The following is a 22,857-nucleotide window of genomic DNA, read 5'->3' as shown; positions in this document are numbered from 1 at the left end:
TAGTAGAAACATAATTGTTTGAATCTTGCAGACAGGAAGTTCCACAATAAGGGAAGAAACAGGCCTCTGTTCACAGGTCCACACATAAAGAAAAGAAACAATCAGCATCATAAGCGAGCACACCTAGGATCCACCCATAGTGACATCAAATTACAAGCTTGAATAAAACTGAATCTCTTGGTGATATCTACTCAAGCTACCATGTTTTCCCACTGGGACAATAGATTTATAGACATCTTCATTGTAAATTGTATTCAGTCAAATATCAAATGTCCCCATCACCTTATCTAAGACCTAAGATTAGTTCATAGCTGTAAGTCCTGTAAAATCAACAGTTATATAATTTTAACACATAAAAGCACAAGTAAATATTTCAGTTGGCAATACAGCATAACGAGGAGTCTCTAGACCATTGCAAAAACATTAAGCATAGATGAAAAATCCAACATTTGCAGTTCAAGTCCAATACCATAACCAGTGAATGACAGTGTCCAAAATTTTCAATGCTGTACCACCAGTTGTGCTGAATACCCAGGGAAAACTTCCATCCTGAGCAAATAGTGCTCCATGGTAGCACTTCCATAGCTCTGATACATCCAAATCATCTTCAGATCTCCATGCAAACCATTTTCTAGTTTCCAATGGCTTTACCAGCCTCCTCATTACGGTTATCATACCTGCCTATATGCCATGTCTCAGTAGCAGGTCCTGGAAACTTGTGCACATCCTGATTTACTCCATGTAGTTTTCATGCTTCATAAACCAATACAAGGCATGCTGGACACAGCCTTATTCTAAATTCAGGAATGAAGAAATAATAACCTCTGAGAGTAGGATGCTTCTTTATAGATCTCCTTTCAGAAGAGATTGCAGCAGGGCATGGTGGTACATGTCTTTAATCCCAGCAATAGGAGATAGAGTCAGAAGTCAGAATTGACGTGAGTCTGAGCCTACAGTTAATTCCAGGTAAGTACAGGGTAGAGTGAAACCCTGCCTTTAAAAAAAACATTTGCATCCCTACTATTCAGTCTTCCTGGGATGAAATCACCTCAGCCATTCTCTCCAGTGTTTAATGGAAACCAGGTGGGCCATCTCTGATAAGATTAAGATTGATAATGTGATTGACATTAGAAGTTAGAGCACCCATTTTCATTGCCAATTATTTTAAACTTGCTTCATTCTTTCCAACATTAAATTGTACTTTCTCAGCACGTATCTTAAGCCAAGCATATCAGTCCCTTATATATTTAACCTTGATCAAACTCTATGGGCATCAGCTGTAGAATGCAACCATACCTTATGCTAGTAAACAGTTGCAACAAGGTTTTCTGCAGCCTTTCCTTCCCCTTAGAAAATTTATATGGAAAGCTTTCAAATACAATTCTCTGTGTACATTCCATTAACTTTGTCTTACCAATCCCAAAGGGATCTTTAGTTTCACAAACCAAGACCATGCCCATACTTCCAAAATAAATATTCCAAAACCAAAATCCACATTGATTCATCTCAACAACTCTACTCTTTAGTACCTTTGTCACAGTTACCTTCCAAATCAAGCTCAGTTTATGTGAGGAAATAGTTTATATGAAGCTTACAGAAAGAGAAGTGCCACAATGGGGAAACAAGCTGGACTCTTTCACAGGTCCATGAGAAGAGAAGAAACTATCAGCACCATAAACAAACACTCTGGTAATCCAGGCAGAGCTCTAGCACTCTCCATCTTTTCATACTGGAAAAAGATTGAACCACAAACACACTTTAGCACAGAACCCTAGAATCCATTCACAGTGATATCAAGTTACATACTTAAATAAATCTGTTTCTTCAAAATGTATGAAAGAATGTTGAGTTTTACCGATGGGCTATTGCCTGAAATGAGATGATCATACCATTGCTGTCCTTCATTTTATTTGTGACATTCAGTTTTGTGTACATAGAAACATCCCTGTATCTCTGGGTTATGGCTATTCTAACTGTAGCATAAATGTGTAAATAAATAAATGGATCCCAATTTTAGACATTGGTAACTTCGTTGTATCTATACAAAGTCTTTCTCTGAACTCAAAGCTCATCAATTCAGCAAAACATTCTACATAGTCATATCTGGGATTCCTTGTATGCCCCTTCCTTTTTCCATAATTACACACATGAACAACTACAACTAGTATTTTTAATTGTTTCATTCATTTACTTTTTGTTTGTAAGGAGAGGGCGAGAGAGATGGAGAATGGACATGCCAGGCCTTTACATGCATTCAACAAACTCCAGATGCATTTGACACTCTGCATCTGAATTTATGTAGGTAGTGAGGAATTGAACACTGGTCAATGGGATTTGCAGGCAAGTGCCTTAGTCACTGAGCCATTTTGCCCACCCCACAACTTGCATTATTACGTAGGTACTGAGGAACCAAAGTAAGGCTCTCATATTTTTATGATATTCACTTTGCCCAGTTAGCCATCTGCCAAGTCCTTTAAAATATCTTTAACAATCATTTTTAAGATATAATTCTTACATGCATAACATTTTAATCAATTACATACATTAAAAATTAAATAACTACTGGGTGTAGTGACATTTCCCTTTAGTTCCAGCATTTTGGAGGCAAAGACAGAACAATCACTGAGCGTTAGAGTCTAGCCTGAAACTCTATAATGAACTCCAAGTAATGAATGAATGTGAAGAAAATGAAGTGAACAAAAATGTGAGGCTAGAAGAGAAACATTCAAACATCGGAATTCTACTCCTGGTCCACTTAAACTCATGACCACTTTATGATTCCATGAGTTTTTCAGTCTTACTTTAAAAACTCTGTAGTATTAAGCAAATACATTATTCAAAAGTCAAAAATCCATCATCTAAATAGAGACCTTAGAAAGTATATTACCTTTGAACTCAAAGTATATTTACTTATTTCCAACATGCAATGACACAGCAATAAAAGGAATACTATGGAAATACTGAAGAAATATAATTGGGAAAACAATCAGGACAAACATCAAATCTTGCAGCTTTATATTGGAAAACTAAGCAAAAAATTTACTAGTCTCCTATTGAAAACCCTCTAGTCATGAACACTAGCTTTGTTGGAAAAATCAAACTATGGCAGCATGAGCAGCATTTCTGGGCAGCAATTCCCAGAAAATTGGAATGCCTACAATGAAACATTTTTCATGTTCATAGCACCATTTTTGACATGATAGGGTTTCCACACAAGATCTTCAAAAGTTCCATTATTGGTAAGGCGGCAATCTGAATACTTTGTCTGCTTCCTGACCCCTTTTTCCTGCCTTGGTTGGATTTGCAAAACCAATATAAAATGAGTGACAAAATTTATAAATACAGGAAAAATGAAGCCCACTTTGAAGGACAATAAATAAAATGATGCTTACAATCTTGAAATTCAAAAATACTCAAATTGCACATACCAGAGAACAGATTATCTTTCAAGTTCAACAACACTTGAGTTTCCAGGAACTGGTCTCAAGACAAGTGGTTAGTACACAAAATACTCACAAAATTTCTTATGCCCGACATTTCATTCTGCTTTTAGGCTTTTCAAACATGTCATAATTGCTCATCAAGCTATGGTCACATGAGTACATGTCTCAAGTTGTTTTCAAAATCATTCCATGTACTTCCCACAAGCCAATTCCAAAAGAAGAAAATTAACATTTTTTCAGAAGTTCACTAAGCTAAGACATAAAGAATAATGTATATGATTTTGCTCATGGGTTTTGTCTCTTTTATTGTCAATATACATTGTCATTTAGGGGAAAAAATAACTGAGTTTTTATTTCGTAACATCACAATTGTACAAATGTTCTCATGCGTCAAATTATATATGACTCTCTGGAGACATATACACCTATATGTACACACACATACACATTTTGAGTTCTATAACAGGTAAAATGTGAGTTTTCTTAGCTTGTTCACATTCATAGGAATTCAGTTTTCATGATTTCTTTGCTGCATATTGAGAAGAGCAGTAGAATTTTTCACACATTCATTAATTTCTATGATTTTTAGCTGGCAAAAGTTCTCAGAGGTATGTCTTACAAATTCGTAAGTTGTGACTCATAAACACATTTTTAAGTCTATAATGGGTAAATTGTAAGCCTTGGTAGCTTGTTCATATTCATAGGAATTCTATTTTCATGATTTCTCTGCTGCATATTGAGAAGAGAAATGGAACTTTTCGCACATTCAATATATTCCTATGGCTTTAATCTGGTAAAAGTCCTCAGAGGTATGTCTTCCAGATTAATGAGCTGTGACTTCTGGTAGAAAGCATTTCATCCTACATTACTTTGATAAGGCTTATTATCTATAAAACTTCTCTGACACATGAATCATGACTTATGGAAGAAAGGTTTCCCAAAATCATACATACACAAAACTGTATGACTTCACTGATGAAGAGTGATTTGTTACTTCCAGCAGAAAGCTTCACCACATTCATGTGGCTTCTTACCTGTTTGGATTCTATGATACTGTTGGTCATTGCCAAGAAAACATTTCAATCTTCATTTTGCCCATATAGCTTTTGATCTGAATGAATTTTTTGATATCTATTGACATGACTTGAAAGTAAACACCTATATCCACTGTACTCATTTAAATTCTCCCCTATGAGGTCTCTGATGAATAGTAAGTGATGACTTGGAGATGAATGTTTTCCCACATTAATACGATTTCTCTTAACTGTGAGGTCTGTAATGCATAGTGACCTGTTACTGGGATATAAAAGGTTCTTATATGTTCATATGGTTTCTCACCTGTGTGAGTTCTCTGATGTACATTGAGACGTGGCTTGTAGATGAAACCTTTATTGCATTCAAATTATTGATATGACTTCTCATCTGTTTGAGTTCCCTGATGGACAGAGATATATGATTGGCAGATGAAGGCTTTACCACATTCATTACAATATTCATATGGCTTTCCTTAATGCATATGAAGATCTGCCTAGGTAATGAAAGCTTCCCCACATGAAGTATATTCACATGGGTTCTGACCTGTGTGAGTTCTCTGATGTTTATTAAGATTAGACTTGGTAATAAATGTCTTCCCACATTCAGTACAATCATACGGCTTTACACCTGTGTGAGTTCTATGATGCACAGTGAGCTGTGACTTGGTGCTGAAAGCTTTCGGTACACTCATATGGTTTTTCACCTGTGTGAGTTCTCTGATGTACAGTGAGTTTTGACTTGGACATAAACCCTTTCCCACATGCACTGCATTCATAAGGCTTTTCACCTGTATGAATTCTCTGATGCATATTGAGGTTTGACGTGCATGTAAAAGCTTTTCCACATAGAGTACATTCATAAGGCTTTCCACCAGTGTGAGTTTTCCTATGCTTATTAAGATCTGATTTGGTAATGAAAGCTTTTTCACATGCAGTACATTCATATGGCTTTTCACCTGTGTGAGTTCTCTGATGCCTAGTGAGCTGTGACTTGGAGATTAAAGCTTTACCACATGCAGTACATTCATGTGGCTTTTCACCTGTGTGAGTTCTCTGATGCGCAGTGAGACGTGACTTGCAGATGTAAGCTTTACCACATAGAGTACATTGATATGGCTTTTCACCTGTGTGAATTCTCTGATGCACAGTGAGCTGTGAATTGAAGATGAAAGCTTTACCACATTCATTACATTCATATGGCTTCTCACCGGTGTGAGTTCTCTGATGCACAGTGAGCTGTGACTTGCAGATGAAAACTTTACTACATAGAGTACATTCATAAGGCTTTGCACCAGTGTGAGTTTTCTGATGCTTATTAAGATCTGATTTGGTAATGAAAGCTTTTTCACATGCAGTACATTCATATGGCTTTTCACCTGTGTGAATTCTCTGATGCACAGCGAGATGTGACTTCCAGATGAAAGCTTTACCACATTCTTTACATTCATATGGCTTCTCACCGGTGTGAGTTCTCTGATGCACAGTGAGCTGTGACTTCCAGATGAAAGCTTTACTACATACAGTACATTCATAAGGCTTTGCACCAATGTGAGTTTTCTGATGCTTATTAAAATCTGCTTTGGTAATGAAAGCTTTTTCACATGCAGTACATTCATATGGCTTTTCACCTGTGTGAGTTCTCTGATGCACAGCGAGATGTGACTTGGAGATGAAAGCTTTACCACATGCAGTACATTCATGTGGCTTTTCACCTGTGTGAGTTCTCTGATGCATAGCGAGATGTGACTTGGAGATGAAGGCTTTACCACATGCAGTACATTCATATGGCTTTTCACCTGTGTGAGTTCTCTGATGCACAGTGAGGTCTGACTTGAAGATGAAAGCTTTACCACATTCATTACATTCATATGGCTTCTCACCGGTGTGAGTTCTCTGATGCACAGTGAGCTGTGACTTGCAGATGAAAGCTTTACTACATACAGTACATTCATAAGGCTTTGCACCAGTGTGAGTTTTCTGATGCTTATTAAGATCTGATTTGGTAATGAAAGCTTTTTCACATGCAGTACATTCATATGGCTTTTCACCTGTGTGAATTCTCTGATGCACAGCGAGATGTGACTTGGAGATGAAAGCTTTACCACATGCAGTACATTCATGTGGCTTTTCACCTGTGTGAGTTCTCTGATGCATAGCGAGATGTGACTTGGAGATGAAAGCTTTACCACATGCAGTACATTCATATGGCTTTTCACCTGTGTGAATTCTCTGATGCACAGTGAGCTGTGAATTGAAGATGAAAGCTTTACCACATTCATTACACTCATATGGCTTCTCACCGGTGTGAGTTCTCTGATGCACAGTGAGCTGTGAGTTGCGGATGAAAGCTTTACTACATACAGTACATTCATAAGGCTTTGCACCAGTGTGAGTTTTCTGATGCTTATTAAGATCTGATTTGGTAATGAAAGCTTTTTCACATGCAGTACATTCATATGGCTTTTCACCTGTGTGAGTTCTCTGATGCACAGCGAGATGTGACTTGGAGATGAAAGCTTTACCACATGCAGTACATTCATGTGGCTTTTCACCTGTGTGAGTTCTCTGATGCATAGCGAGATGTGACTTGGAGATGAAGGCTTTACCACATGCAGTACATTCATATGGCTTTTCACCTGTGTGAGTTCTCTGATGCACAGTGAGGTCTGACTTGAAGATGAAAGCTTTACCACATTCATTACACTCATATGGCTTCTCACCGGTGTGAGTTCTCTGATGCACAGTGAGCTGTGACTTGCAGATGAAAGCTTTACTACATACAGTACATTCATAAGGCTTTGCACCAGTGTGAGTTTTCTGATGCTTATTAAGATCTGATTTGGTAATGAAAGCTTTTTCACATGCAGTACATTCATATGGCTTTTCACCTGTGTGAATTCTCTGATGCACAGCGAGATGTGACTTGGAGATGAAAGCTTTACCACATGCAGTACATTCATGTGGCTTTTCACCTGTGTGAGTTCTCTGATGCATAGCGAGATGTGACTTGGAGATGAAAGCTTTACCACATGCAGTACATTCATATGGCTTTTCACCTGTGTGAATTCTCTGATGCACAGTGAGGTCTGACTTGAAGATGAAAGCTTTACCACATTCATTACACTCATATGGCTTCTCACCGGTGTGAGTTCTCTGATGCACAGTGAGCTGTGAGTTGCGGATGAAAGCTTTACTACATACAGTACATTCATAAGGCTTTGCACCAGGGTGAGTTTTCTGATGCTTATTAAGATCTGATTTGGTAATGAAAGCTTTTTCACATGCAGTACATTCATATGGCTTTTCACCTGTGTGAGTTCTCTGATGCACAGCGAGATGTGACTTGGAGATGAAAGCTTTACCACATGCAGTACATTCATGTGGCTTTTCACCTGTGTGAGTTCTCTGATGCATAGCGAGATGTGACTTGGAGATGAAAGCTTTACCACATGGAGTACATTCATGTGGCTTTTCACCTGTTGGAGCTCTCTGATGCTCATTGAGAATTGAATTGATAATAAAAGCCATCCCACATGTAGTAGATTCGTGTGATTTTTCACCTGTGTGAGTTCTCTGATGCACAGTGGGATCTGACTGAAAGATAAAGACTTTACCACATTCAGTGTGCTCATATGTCTTCTCACTTGTATGAATTTTCTGATTTGTCTTAAGTTCTGACGTTGCAAGGAAACTGCTCCCACATACATTACTTTGATAGGACTTGCCAATTGTGTAAGGTCTCTGGTGCACAGTGAGATATGACTGGGAGATGAAAGGTTTCCCACATTCATGTGCTTTCTCACCTGTGTGAATAGGTTTATGCTTCATGAGCTGTGAACTGGAGTTCAAGGTTGTACATAATTCATACAACTTCTCACCTGAGATTTCTTCTTCATGACAAGTGTGATGTAACTTGTGATACAAAGCATTCTGGCATTGTTTTAAATCATCAGTCTTTATCCAGTACATTTTCTGCTCACTTTTTAATTCTGAGAAATATACAGGAACTTATTACATTCCTAATATTAAGTAAAAATTTGACTCAAAAAGACTTCCTAGTATTTGGAAAGGTATTATATTGTGAGAACATATAACTCACAATAATTACATTACTTATATTAATGCAACTTTTCACATGACTTCTTTACTATTATCTAAGGTGGATTGCTTGACTGGAGACATTATCTTATACAAGGTGCATATTCAGAAAATGTGTTCCTATATTCACACAATATATTAAAGATGTCTAAGTGACTCTACATTTGTTTGCATTTATTGCCTCCTCAAATCAGTTCTGGTCTAATTTTTCTAACAACAGCAATTCTCTTTTGTGTTAGGTTATTCACCAATATAATATTCAGTATGAAGAGATGGCTTTTAGGGGTTAAGGTGCTTGCATGAGAAGCCTAAGGACTCATGGTCAACTATCCATATCTCACATAAGTCAGATGCACAAAGCTGAGGCAAGCACAAGGTCACAAATGCCCAACATGTGGCCAAAGCATCTGGAGTTTTATTGCATTGGCTGAGGTCCTGGTGTGTCAATTTTCTCTCCGTCTTTACCTCTTCGGTGAATAAAAGAGGTTTTTTAAACTTAATTTTCAGTGAAATGACCTACTGGGTGTAAAGTTGTTTTATTTCTTTCACTTGCAGTTCCTTGCCAATGTGTTTACTCATCATTTTACCACACATTTAATGGATGCTGTATTATGCAGAATTTTGGTTTATTTCCCAAGATTAGAGAAGAATTCTACTACAATAACATAGGACATGTTTGTTTTTCATTTTATCTGTTTATTTGTTTCTACTCTCTCCCCTACCACCTTTGTCCATGGTTCATATTTATGATAGGTTTTGTTTGTTTCTTATATGTTTATATGTTCACATGTGTTTGTGAGTTTGTAAAGGTATAGTACTAAATGCATGTTTTCAAGCTTTGGTGTCAGTCACTGCCTTTAACCTTGTGTGACAGTGCCTCCTGTTTTCAACTACTTTGTATGCCATGATTCAGGCCTATGTGCTTTGAGGGAATTCTCAGTGTACTGGATGATTCTAAGGATCTTAATTCTTGATTATGCAAAAAGCACATTACATGAATGAGTGATTTCCCCAGCAAACGTTTCCTTTAATAAGAAATGTGGACAAGATTGTCTTATATTTTTCAATTGCTTCTATCTAATGATAATAGTAGATGAACATTGTTTTCAATCATTGTTATTCTGAATGAAGAAGAAATGGCGAATGAGGATGTTAATAAAAAAAAGGCTGCATGATAAAGAATGAAAAGATACACTAGAATACAAGTGCAAAATAATAGTAAGTAAAATAAAGAGGGTTAAAATAAAAATATGAAAAGCATCACAACATAAAATAAAGTGAAAACAAAGTTATTAATGTTGAAAAATAACAAATTGGAGAACACCTATATCTATCTGTTCTCCCAAATGGTTGTTTTGGGAAGTAATGGTGTTTCATCTGTAGCTAGATATATTCATTCTTTGCTCACTGTTGAAATTTGTGGTGTATGTGCTGATGGATGACCTCATAAGCAAGGTCAGTGGCAGTTCTGCACCCAAAAAATGTATTTTCTTCTTTTTTAAAATTATTTAAGAGTGAGAGACAGACAGACAGAGAGAGAGAGAGAGAGAGAGAGAGAGAGAGAGAGATAGGCAGTTAGAGAAAGCAAGAGAAAGAATGGTTACGGCAAGGCCTCCAGCCACTGCAAACGAACTCCAGACACATGTGCCTCCTTGTTCATCTGGCTAAGGTGGGTCCTGGGGAACCAAGCCTCTAACTGGTGTCCTTAGGCTTCACAGGCAAGTGCTTAACTGCAAAGCCATCTCTCCAGCCCAAAAATTGTGTTTTCATACAAAAGGACACACTTGAGATTAATATAACAGAGTCCAACATTTACTCTATATACAGACAAAAATAATAGACATCTCCCCTGTGTATCACACAATGACAAGCCAGAAAACAGGACTCTAGCTCAATTCAAAGACTTAAGTACCCAAGGAAAAATCAACTACATACATGGTAAGTGGTTAGGGTCCAACCATGTAATTGTCCTCCATTCAAAATTTTCAGATCCACATTATAACTCAACATGTGAAGCTACAAAGAATGTCTAAAGGCCAAGCAACATGATCAATAAGATTCCATTATTAAACATCAATAAGCTATGTGGATAACTCTTCACTATGAAGGGTGAAATGCCCAAATACTTCTCCCTTGGGTCCCCTAATGAAAGCTTGATCAGAAAGTCTACACTTAACACCTTCAGATCAAATATTTTTTCTTGTGTTCATCTCCCACACATAAATATTCAATGTTCCAGTCCCCTGCATTATCTGTTTTCAGGTTTCAAAATTTCAAATGAAGGGAGGAGGGTACTTAATAGGTTGACATTGTATATATGTAAGTACAATGATTGTGATGGGGAGGTAATATGATGGAGAATGGAATTTCAAAGGAGAAAGTGTGGGGTGGAGGGAGGGAACTAACATGGGATTTTTTTTATAATCACGGAAAATGCTAATAAAAATTTAAAAAAAAGAAAAAAAATTCAAATGTTTTCTTCTAGCATATCTCTAATGTTAGTCTGCTATTATACATTGAAGGTCAGCACATTAAACTGAACCTCTAAAAAAAACCATTGTAAGAGACAAATATTTCTACTAATACTATAGATACCACTAGTTTGGCACAAGATCTCTTTCTATTGTACTTGTGTCTTTACCTTGTTTTTCCATAAAGAACATTAGAAGGGACTATTTTCTACTTTTCTTTGCACAATCATTCAGATTTCCTTCACATTAAAGCCTCAAATGCTCTTCATGTCTCTGACACATTTCTTATTCTTCATAAATCTAGTATACGTTTGTCACCTACATTCTTTTCATGGACTGTGGTGGTTTGAATAGAATAAGTGACCACCAATACATTCAGTTGATAATTTGTTTGTAGTTTGTATTCTGCAGCCACTTAGTTGGATTCAGTGCCATTGTGTGGATCTTAAGGTTTGGTGGTGGGTTTCAGACTTCAATCTAAAGATAGGCAAAGTGTGCCTAGCTGGAGTTCCTGAAGTGTGCTGTGTGGCTTTTGGCTTTTGCTGCCATTTATGGAACGTCCCCTTGATCTGTAAGCTTTAATAAATATCCCTTCCTCCGTAACTGTTCTTGGTCTGGAAGTTAATCTCAGCAAACCTGAAGCTGTCTGCTACATGGACATTTCACAAAAGGGTACTAGTCCCTTATGAAATCTCAGATGCTCTTTTCTTCTAAATTTCACAGGTGACTATAAATATCATTATGTTAAACACTCTATACAACAACCATTATAAAACGGTGTTTCTTTTAAGGATTTTTTTCACAGCAGAGAAACTGACTCTAATATTGAACACTAATATTGAAACATACAGAAAATGGACAAGTGAGAATTTAGGTACATGTAACACATAATATTTTCCAAGACCACCTGCATATGAAATTAAAATTGGGAATGCAAAAATATAACTAAGCATTTTTAGCAGGGCGTGGTGCCCACACCTTTAATCCTAGCACTCAGAAGGTATGGGTAGTGAATTCCAGGGCAGTTTGAGCTACAGTGAGATTCTACCTTGAAAAAACAAACACCAAAAAAACAGGGTCATGCTTTCTCCATGTCATAGCGTGTCTGTTTCACAAAATACCATTACTATCACAATTTCTGATGGGTTATCATCTCACTGACCTATATTATATGACCATATGACTTTACTTGCCTGGAATACTCTGAATCACATCTTCATTTACACTCCATGGTGCAAGTCCATGCTCCAACTTAAAGATCAAATCAGGTTTGGTAATACAGTTCCCTGTAATTGGGAAATAATGCACATATTATGCTGATGTTATATCAAGTGGACTTCTGTAAGATAACAGCTGAATTTCTACAACTGGCCTCAACTAGGTGAAATACAAGTTTAGCTTAGGTAAGTTTATACTCCTGGAGTTCATTAACTGGAAGTGACATTGAAAATTTCTCCCCAAATTACATTGAACACCATGATATATAATATGATTTTTTTTGTGTGATTATTAACAGATAGGGACTCCCTCTAGCCCAGGTTGACCAAGAAGTGATACTGTAATCCCAGACTGTCCTCATACTCATGGAGGTACGGCTACCTCAGCCTCCCACATTTTAGGACAAAAACTGTGTGGCACAATGCCCAGCCTAAGAAAATGATTTTTCAAAAATAAACAAATACAGCATGAAACTAGAAAGACAACAAATAACATTTATGATAGATGGAACAAAGAAAGAATGCTCAAAAAACAAGAGAGAAAGGTTATGGGAGAAGACTTTAACTCAAGAAATGATTTTAAACAGTAAAACAGCAAAGAGGATTCACAACGAAATTAATGACAGAAAATTCACGTCGCTATCTAAAAACAACTCATGTACATTAAGAAAATGGAAAGACTACAATGAATAATGGCCATTAGATTTATAAGAATTGCCCTTAAGTAAGTGACTGTGTATAAAAACACTCTTCCTCTGAGTTTTTTGACTCTTCAAAAGGAATCCACACATGTTGGTGGCTTCTTAATTGTTCAGCTGGAACCACAGGGAGCATCAGGAATGTGAACGGCATCTCAGCCTTTGTTTTAGGCCAAGCTCCCCAGATGAAGACCCAAAGACATCACTCTCAACCCAGGCACACAAGCTGTCCGTTTTCGTGGTACTTAGCTGAAGAAATTTTATGCGCACCTTCTTCACCTGAGCCAAGGCAAGGCAACGGCTTCCTGCTGCAGTTTTCAGTATTCTTTGATATACTGCATGTTTCACAAAAACAATAAAAGATGGAGGTTGATGTCAAGTGAGCAGCCTATGCTTTACTACCTTTTTAATTAATCTAATCTTAGTTGAAATTTAGCAGACTCTTCTTTTTCTTTTTCTTTTGCTCAATATACATATTCCAATATATATATTCCAAGTTCTGAAAGATAACAACTGTCAACCAAGGTTACTTTATCCTGCAAAGTTATCCATTCAAATAGATGGAGAAATAAGGACATTCCATGACAAAAGCAGGTTAAAGGAGTATTTGAACACAAAACCAGCTCTACAGAAAATACTTGATAGAATACTCCATGCTGAAGAAAAAGAAAAGCACACATATAAGGAACCTAGAAAAAACAAGCAATAATCAAATACTTGTTAAAAGAGCACAGGTAGAACCGGAACTACAAAAAAAAAACAGGCAAATATAAACACTTTTCAATGATATCTCTTAATATCAACGGGCTCAATGCCCCAACAAAAAGACATAGGTTTGCAAACTGGGTTAAAAAGCAGGATCCTACAATTTGTTGTATCCAAGAAACTCACCTTTCTACAAAGGATAGACATTATCTTAGGGTGAAAGGTTGGAAAATGGTGTTTCAAGCAAATGGGCCTAGAAAAAAAGCAGGGGTTGCTATCCTAATATCTGACAAGGTAGACTTCAGTCCAACATTAGTCAAGAAAGATAAGGAAGGTCACTTTATATTGATTAAGGGCACACTCCAACAGGAGGACATTACAATCCTAAACATATATGCACCTAACATGGGGGCTCCCAAATTCATCAAACAAACACTATTAGAACTAAGGTCACAGATAACACCAAAGACAGTGGTAGTGGGTGACTTTAACTGCCCACTCACACCAACTGACAGAACATCTCAGGAAAAAAATAAACAGAGAGGCATCTGGACTAAATGAGGTCATAGAAGGAATGGACTTAACAGATATATACAGGACATTTCATCCAAAGGCTGCAGAATATACATTCTTTTCAGCAGCACATGGAACATTCTCTAAAATAGACCATATATTAGGACACAAAGCAAATCTTAACAAATTCAGGAAAATTGAAATAATTCCTTGCACTCTATCTGACCACAATGGAATTAAACTACAAATCAGTAGCAAGAAAGGCTATAGAGCATACACAAAATCATGGAAACTAAACAATACACTACTAAATAATGAAAGGGTCAATGAAGAAATCAAGAAGGAAATCAAAAAATTTATAGAGTCAAATGATAATGAGAACACAACATACCAAAATCTCTGGGACACAATGAAGGCAGTTCTAAGAGGTAAATTTATAGCCTTAAGTGCCTATATTAAGAAATTAGAAAGGTGGGCTGGAGAGATAGCTTAGCGGTTAAGCACTTGCCTGTGAAGCCTAAGGACCCCGGTTCGAGGCTCGATTCCCCAGTACCCACGTTAGCCAGATGCACAAGGGGACGCACGCATCTGGAGTTCGTTTGCAGTGCCTGGAGGACCTGGCGTGCCCATTCTCTCTCTCTCTCTCTCTATCTGCCTCTTTCTCTCTCTATCACTCTCAAATAAATAAATAAAAATGAACAAAAAATTTTTAAATAGTTTAAAAAAAAATTAGAAAGGTGGGCTGGAGAGATAGCTTAGCGGTTAAGTGCTTGCCTGTGAAGCCTAAGGACCCCGGTTCAAGGCTCGGTTCCCCAGGTCCCACGTTAGCCAGATGCACAAGGGGGTGCACACATCTGGAGTTCATTTGCAGAGGCTGGAAGACCTGGTGCACCCATTCTCTCTCTCTCCCTCTATCTGTCATTCTCTCTGGGTCTGTCGCTCTCAAATAAAAAGTAAATAAATTAAAGAAAAGAAAGAAAGAAATTAGAAAGGTCACAGGTGAACGACTTAATGAAAGTACTTAGTAGCAGAGGCCAGAAAGTTGAAAAGGAGACATAAAGGGTGGAGGAAGGAAGGGAGGAGGATACTTAATAGGTTGATATTGTATATACGTAATTACAATGATTGTAATGCGGAGGTAATATGATGGAGAATGAAATTTCAAATGGGAAAGTGTGGGGGTGGGGAGGGAGGGAATTACCATGGGATATATTTTATAATCATGGAAAATGTTAATAAAAATTAAAAAAAAAAATTAGAAAGGTCACAAGTAAACGACCTAATGGTTCGCCTTCAAGCCTTGGAAAAAGAAGAACAAGGCAAAACAAAAGTCAGTACATGGGAAGAAATAGGGCAGAAATTAATGAGATAGAAACAAAAAGAACAATCCAAAGAATTAATGAAACAAAGAGTTGGTTCGTTGAAAGGATAAACAAGATTGATAAACCCTTAGCAAATCTGACCAAAAGAAAGAGAGAAGAGACACAAATTAATAAAATGAGAGATGAACAAGGTAAACATCACAACAGATTCCAGAGAAATTCAAAAAATCATAGGGACATACTATAAAAGCATATACTCCACAAAGTATGAAAATCTGAAAGAAATGGATGATTTCCTTGACCTATATGACCTACCTAAATTAAATCAAAATGAGATTAATCACTTAAATACACCTATAACAAATATGGAGATCCGAACAGTTATCAATAATCTCCCAACTAAAAAAAGCCCAGGCCCGGATGGATTCACTGCTGATTTTACCAGACTTTTAAGGAAGAGCTAACACCATTGCTTCTTAAGCTTTTCCAAGAAACAGAAAAAGAAGGAATTCTACCAAACTCCTTCTATGAGGCCAGCATCACCCTGATACCAAAACCAGGCAAAGATACAACAAAAAAAGAAAATTACAGACCAATCTCCCTCATGAACATAGATGCAAAAATTCTCAACAAAATATTGGCAAACAGAATACAAGAGTATATCAAAAAGATCATTCACCCAGACCAAGTAGAGAGATGCAGGGATGGTTCAACATACGCAAATCTAGAAATGTAATACATTACATAAACGGGTTGAAGGACAAAAATCACATGATCATCTCATTAGATGCAGAGAAAGCATTTCACAAAATCCAACATCCCTTCATGATAAAAGTCCTACAGAGACTTGGAATAGAAGGAACATATATCAATATAATAAGGGCTATTTATGACAAGCCTACAGCCAACATATTACTAAATGAGGAAAAACTGGAAGCTTTTCCACTAAAATCAGGAACAAGACAAGGGTGTCCACTGTCCCCACTTTTATTTAATATACTTTTGGAAGTCTTAGCCATAGCAATAAGGCAAGAGACACACATAAAAGGGATACAAATTGGAAAGGAAGAAATCAAGTTATCATTATTTGCAGATGACATGATTCTATACATAAAGGACCCTAAAGACTCTACTAGCAAGCTGTTGGAGCTGATCAAAACCTACAGCAATGTAGCAGGATACAAAATAAATACACAGAAATCAGTAGCCTTCATATATGCTAACAAAAAACACACAGAGGATGAAATCAGAGAATCACTCCCATTCACAATTGCATCAAAAAAAATAAAGTACCTTGGAATAAACCTAACCAAGGAAGTAAAGAATCTCTACAATGAGAACTTTAAAACTCTCAAGCGAGAAATTGCAGAAGACACTAGAAAGTGGAGAAACATCATTTGTTCCTGAATTGGAAGAATCAATATTGTGAAAATGGCAATCTTACCTAAAGCAATCTACACATTTAATGCAATCCCTATCAAAATTCCAAAGGCTTTATTCATGGAAATAGAAAAAAACAATCCAAAAATTTATTTGGAATCACAAGAAACCTCGAATATCTAAAATAATACTGAGCAACAAAAATGAGGCTGGTGGTATCACCATAACTGATTTTAACCTATACTACAGAACCATAGTAACAAAAACAGCATGGTACTGGCACAAAAACACACATGTACATCAGTGAAACAGAATAGAGGACCCAGATGTAAGCCCAAGTAGCTACACCCACCTGATATTCGATAAAAATGCCAAAAATACTCTTTGGAGAAGAGACAGCCTCTTCAGCAAATGGTGTTTTGAAAACTGGATATATATCTGCAGAAGGATGAAAATAGATTCTTCTCTCTCGCAATGCACAAGAATTAAGTCCAAATGGATTAAAGACCTTAACATTAGACCGGAAACTGAAACTACTAGAGGAAAAAGTAGGGGAAACCCTTCAACATGTTAGTCTTGGCAAAGACTTTCTGAATACAACTCCAATTGCTCAGGCAATAAAACCACAGATTAACCACTGGGACCTAATGAAATTACAAAGATTTTGCACTGCAAAGGACACAGTGAAAAAAGCAAAGAGGCAACCAACAGAATGGGAAAAAATATCTTCGCCAGCTATATCTGATAGAGGATTAATATCTAGGATATACAAAGAACTCTAAAAGTTAAATAATAAGGAATCAAACAAGCCAATCAAAAAATGGGCTGTGGAGCTAAATAGAGAGTTCTCAAAGGAAGAAATATGAATGGCATATAAGAATCTAAAAAAATGTTCTACGTCACTAGTCATCAGGGAAATGCAGATTAAAACTACATTGAAATTCCATCTCACCCCTGTCAGATTGGACACCATCATGAAAACAAATGATCACAAATCTTGGCGGGGATGTGGAAAAAAAGGAACCCTTCTGCACTGCTGGTGGGAATGCAATCTGGTCCAGCCATTGTGGAAAACAGTGTGGAGGTTCCTAAAACAGCTAAAGATTGATCTACCATATGACCCAGCTATAGCACTCCAAGGCATATATCCAAAGGACTCATCTCATTTTCTTAGAAGTACGTACTCAACCATGTTTATTGCTGCTCAATTTATAATAGCTGGGAAATGGAACAAGCCTAGATGTCCCTCAACAGATGAGTGGATAATGAAGATTTGGCACATTTATACAATGGAGTTCTACACAGCGGTGAAGAAAAATGAAGTTATGAAATTTGCAGAAAAATGGATGGACCTGGAAAGTATTATACTAAGTGAGGTAACCCAGGCACAGAAAGCCAAGCGCCACATGTTCTCTCTGATATGTGGATCCTAGATACAGATGATTGGGCTTCTGCGTGAGAATGAAAATACTTAGTAGCAGAGGCCAGTAAGTTAAAAAGGAGACATAAAGGGTAGAGAAAGGAAGGGAGGAGGATACTTAATAGGTTGATATTGTATATATGTAATTACAATGATTGTAATAGCGAGGTAATATGATGGAGAATGGAATTTCAAATGGGAAAGTGTGGGGGTGGGGAGGGAGGGAATTACCATGGGATATATTTTATAACCATGGAAAAAGTCAATAAAAATTTAAAAAAAAATTCCAATTTCCAGCCGGGTGTGGTGGCGCATGCCTTTAATCCCAGCACTCGGGAGGCAGAGGTAGGAGGATTGCCATGAGTTTGAGGCCACCCTGAGGCTTCATAGTGAATTCCAGGTAAGCCTGGGCTAGAGTGAGACCCTACCTCGAAAAAACAAAAAAAATAAATAAATAAAAATCCAATTTCCAGTTCAAGGAGCTGTGGTTTTGGAAAGTATCCCTTAGTTTGAGAAATTTGCAGCACTGAATCCTGCATTATGGTTTTGGTCATCTGTATAAGGATGCCTTTTACTATTTCATGGAAACATGTTTTTCTAAGTACCAGGAGGGATGTAGCCCCTAACCCTAAGAACTGATTTCTTGATTCCTTAACAGGGGCTTTGGGGTGAAAATTAAGTGCATATAAAAAAGTGTAATGAATATTGTGTAGGAAAGATGTCTCTGTGCTATAAACTTTGTTTTTGCAGGAAGATACTAAGGAACTGTGTCCTGGACTGTGAAGCCCTGGTGCCATTAGCCATTCACATGCATTAAGTTCTGTGAACTTGTATTTTCTTCTTGTACCCCGTGAGGCTGGTTATGATCTGGACCAGCTTAACATTTTTTTTTAATTTACTTATTTCAGAGCGACAGACACAGAGACAAAGGCAGATAGAGGCAGAGAGAGAGAATGAGCGCGCCAGGGCTTCCAGTCACTGCAAACGAACTCCAGATGCGTGCGCCCCCTTGTGCATCTGGCTAACGTGGGACCTGGGGAACCGAGCCTCGAACCGGGGTCCTTAGGCTTCACAGGCAAGCGCTTAACCGCTAAGCCATCTCTCCAGCCCTTAACATTTTATATTAGGTTACTTCATTAGCTACTATAGTCAATATGATCAAATCATTGTATAATAGAAAGTTATTTAAATTTTATTTTTCTACTGACATTTTTTTTTATTGTCAACATAATTTACTACAGGTCTCTGAAGTGTATATAAAAGTCTTAGTGCAACATCTTACAAATAGTTTTTCCTTTAAAAAACGAAACAAATCAATAGCTCTCTACATCATGCATGGGTAGTTTTCTTACCCTATCTCTTTTTCAACAATGAACGCAGAGAAACCATTGTTTGAAAAGAATATGAAAAGTTGCTACAGAAACACCCTGGTGAGAGGGCGTGAGCACGTCTGCGTCAGGGAGGGCCGGCACAGCGCAGGTTCTCATCAACGCAACACTGTCCAGTACTAAGCCGGGAGTATCCAGCAGTCTTCCGCTCTGAGCAACAATGTGCAATGAGGTCTCGCAGCCACTGGAGGGCACCATCACCACTCATCTGGCACCACATTTCCATAGAAATGGCCACAGAAAAGTCCTGGGGTTTCTCATAAAAGCTCAAACAGCTCAACCTTTGATGGTATTCCCAGGCCCGCAGAAAATACACACAAAAACCAACTGTTAAAATACTGGCTTCGGTTTCTTTCGTCCTGTCAAACATTCTGCAATTGCTCCAACGTGTCTGTGCAACGCCTACTCTTTACTGCTGGGAACCAATTCGAACTGACGTCTTAGTCCCGGCAGCCCTCCGGCATCTGTCTATTCAGACAGGAACAGTCAGCCTAAAGATTTGGAGTCAGCGCTTTCCCACTGGACGCCCACACCCCTGAAATGAAGAAATGGAGCAAAAGACATTCTTTCTTCATGGCTGGGTCAGGTCGGTACCTCTTCCATGTTGGTGCAGCTTAAGTGAGAATCAGCAGGGCAGGCACCAGAGGGATAAGGTGGTGCTGCCCACCTGCCATCTCGGAGAACCGGAGTGTGGGGAGGGGAGGGGAGAGGTGGGTCTGTGAGCCTGGCAGTAGGCACAGCACCACTGAGCAGCCCACGCCCTGCGGACCTCTTGGAAAGATCTGCACCCACGGGGCTGGAGGGCGGGTGGTGGGGGTGGGGGAGTGGGGGAGGCTGTTCCACAGCCTCCCTTAGAGATTCCTAGTGGATTTTTCCAAATGGGGTCCATCTTGAGATTTATGAAGCAAGTTCCAAAAACGACGATGGCACATTTGGCCAGTGAAGTGCGGGGAAGCAGGACATAAAGGCTTCCTCGCAGAGCAAGCAAAGGTAACGGTCAGCAATGACGTCACTCTGCGGCAGTTAGGACCTGGCCAATGGAGCAGACACACTAAAAAATAACCAAATAGCCTAAAATGGCAAAAAGATCCAAGAAAGAGAAGGGGAACCCCACCCAATATATGTGCTATATCCCAAGCCCAGGCCCTGCCTGGACATTGCCAGGATGGTGAGGAAGAAGATGCCATGAGGTGTGGGCAGAGGTCAGTACCAATAAGGAAGACCCCAGTACTCAGGAAGGCTCGCTGGAAGGAGATGCAAAACCTGCTCCCAGGGAGGCAGACGTTCCTCCAGATGCTGCGGTGTCAGGATTTAGGAGCCACTGCCACACTATGCCAAGCTCAGCAAGGTGGCCCGGTGCCTCTACTGGGCAGGCAGAGTGACCACTGTGCTTGGCTCAGGGCACCTCTTCAGGCTCACCACAAATTCCCCTTGCAAATTTGGCAAAGCACCCCCACAGAGAAGCCACCTGCCCCAGGCCTCTGAGAGCGCTCCTGGCAACACCCAGCCTTCCTCGCCTTCTCTGCTCACTGGCTCATCATCAAAAAGGGCTGGGAAAGTGCGCTGCCTGGAGCTTCTGACCCACCCTCCAAGGTAGTTTCCTCATTTTCTGGCAAGGACAGAATAAAGCCTTTTTTTTGCCTCCCTGACAGGCTGGCTGAGCACCATCTACTCCTAATGGGGTTATGCAGGATTCTGCTTGCACATATGCAGTTCTTTGAAGCAGAATTCAATGCTTTCATCTTGAATACAAAGTCATTCCAACAACTCCACCTGAGGGAAAAGATAAGATACAAATTGGGCCCACGCTACACACATTTTCCAAGTCTTGTTAAGAAAGTAAAAAAAAAAAAAAAAAATGTTTGGGTATAGTTTGATCTGCGGGTGGCATTTTCAAATGTGCAAAAACAAAATGTCTTGGAAGAGATTCCTTGTTACTATAAAGTCACTCTTCCTCTTGCTATCAGTTGTATATAAGAGAAACTCGTCCACAACATTACTGGATCCGGAAGGGGTAAAACAAAGGGACCATAAAAGAGTACGTCACAAAGAATGAGAACCCTCATCACATGTATCTGAGAATACACACATACACGCACAATTCATGCACACACACAAGCAAAAAGGTGAATAGTATAAAATACTGCTCAAAGCAGAGATGTAAGCATCACTATAAGAAAATGTACATGTAGAAATCAATGATTCTTTGGGCCGGGCATGGTGCTGCGTGCCTTTAATCCCAGCACTCAGGAGGCAGAGGAAGGAAGATGACCATGAGTTCGAGACCACCCTGAAATTACATTGTGAATTCCAAGTGAGCCTGAGCTAGTGAGACACTGCTTTAAAAAAAAAAATCAATGATACCACATGATAAACTGTGTAATTACCTAATAATAATTTTACAAAATTAACTCACATCTTCAGAAATTCCTCATTATATGGCTCAGCAATTAAAGGTCCTTGCTGGCAAAGCCTGCAGACCCAAGTTTAATGGTCCAAACCACCTAAAAAAACTCTACACAAATGTCACATATCTGATCCTCACACAATGGACTTACTACATGATAATCTAAAGAGGGTCATTTAGTAAAGCTAATAAATTAAAAAAAAAAAACAACTAAAATTTCTCCATAAACTAACACAGGTCTTTAGTGAAAAAAATAAGGTTACAAATTGGAGAGGGCCTCAATATTAATGACTGGGCAGCACAGAAATTTTATTTTCTCTAACTAAGGTCTAGAAAATAAAAAAGGATGTACTTATCCACCACTCTTCCACAATACACTATTGAAGTCCTAGTGATGCAAAGTAACTTAGTGGTAGAGCACTTTTCCAAGATTCATGAAGAGCTAGCTAAATTCAATTTAAGGCATGAAGAAAAAGATAAAATCTTAGCCTTGGATATATGAAAAGGGCAATAAGCAAAGTCCATGCAGATTACAAGGGAGAGTAGAAAAATGTCCTTCTTTGTAGGTTAAAAGGCTATATACAGACTTTAAAGAGAAACAAAGCCAGGTGTGGCACCACACTCCTTTACCACCAACATGTGGGAACATGAGGTAGGAGAATCAATAATATTTTGAGAGTAGCCTTGGCTACAGAATGCATTCCAGGAACTGCTAGGATAGACTGAGACCCAGTCTCCAAATAAAAAGAAAATACACTGGG

The 22,857-nt window shown here is 38.4% G+C and overlaps 1 protein-coding gene across 1 annotated transcript in view; it reads right to left on the bottom strand.

Annotated features, from left to right (window-relative positions):
- Positions 1-22,857, bottom strand: part of LOC123456275 (zinc finger protein 585A-like) — a 649,667-nt gene that overhangs the window by 593,666 nt on the left and 33,144 nt on the right. The window contains 6 exon segments of the mRNA XM_045139052.1: positions 4,782-4,865; positions 5,022-5,158; positions 5,160-7,449; positions 7,534-7,720; positions 10,180-10,196; positions 12,273-12,332. Coding sequence (XP_044994987.1) covers positions 4,782-4,865; positions 5,022-5,158; positions 5,160-7,449; positions 7,534-7,720; positions 10,180-10,196; positions 12,273-12,332 — 2,775 coding nt within the window.

The sequence above is a fragment of the Jaculus jaculus genome, chromosome 20, assembly GCF_020740685.1.
Source record: "Jaculus jaculus isolate mJacJac1 chromosome 20, mJacJac1.mat.Y.cur, whole genome shotgun sequence".
Lineage (NCBI taxonomy): Eukaryota > Metazoa > Chordata > Mammalia > Rodentia > Dipodidae > Jaculus > Jaculus jaculus.
The sequence above is the reverse complement of the archived record's forward strand: the minus strand, read 5'-3'. Positions and strand labels throughout refer to the sequence as shown.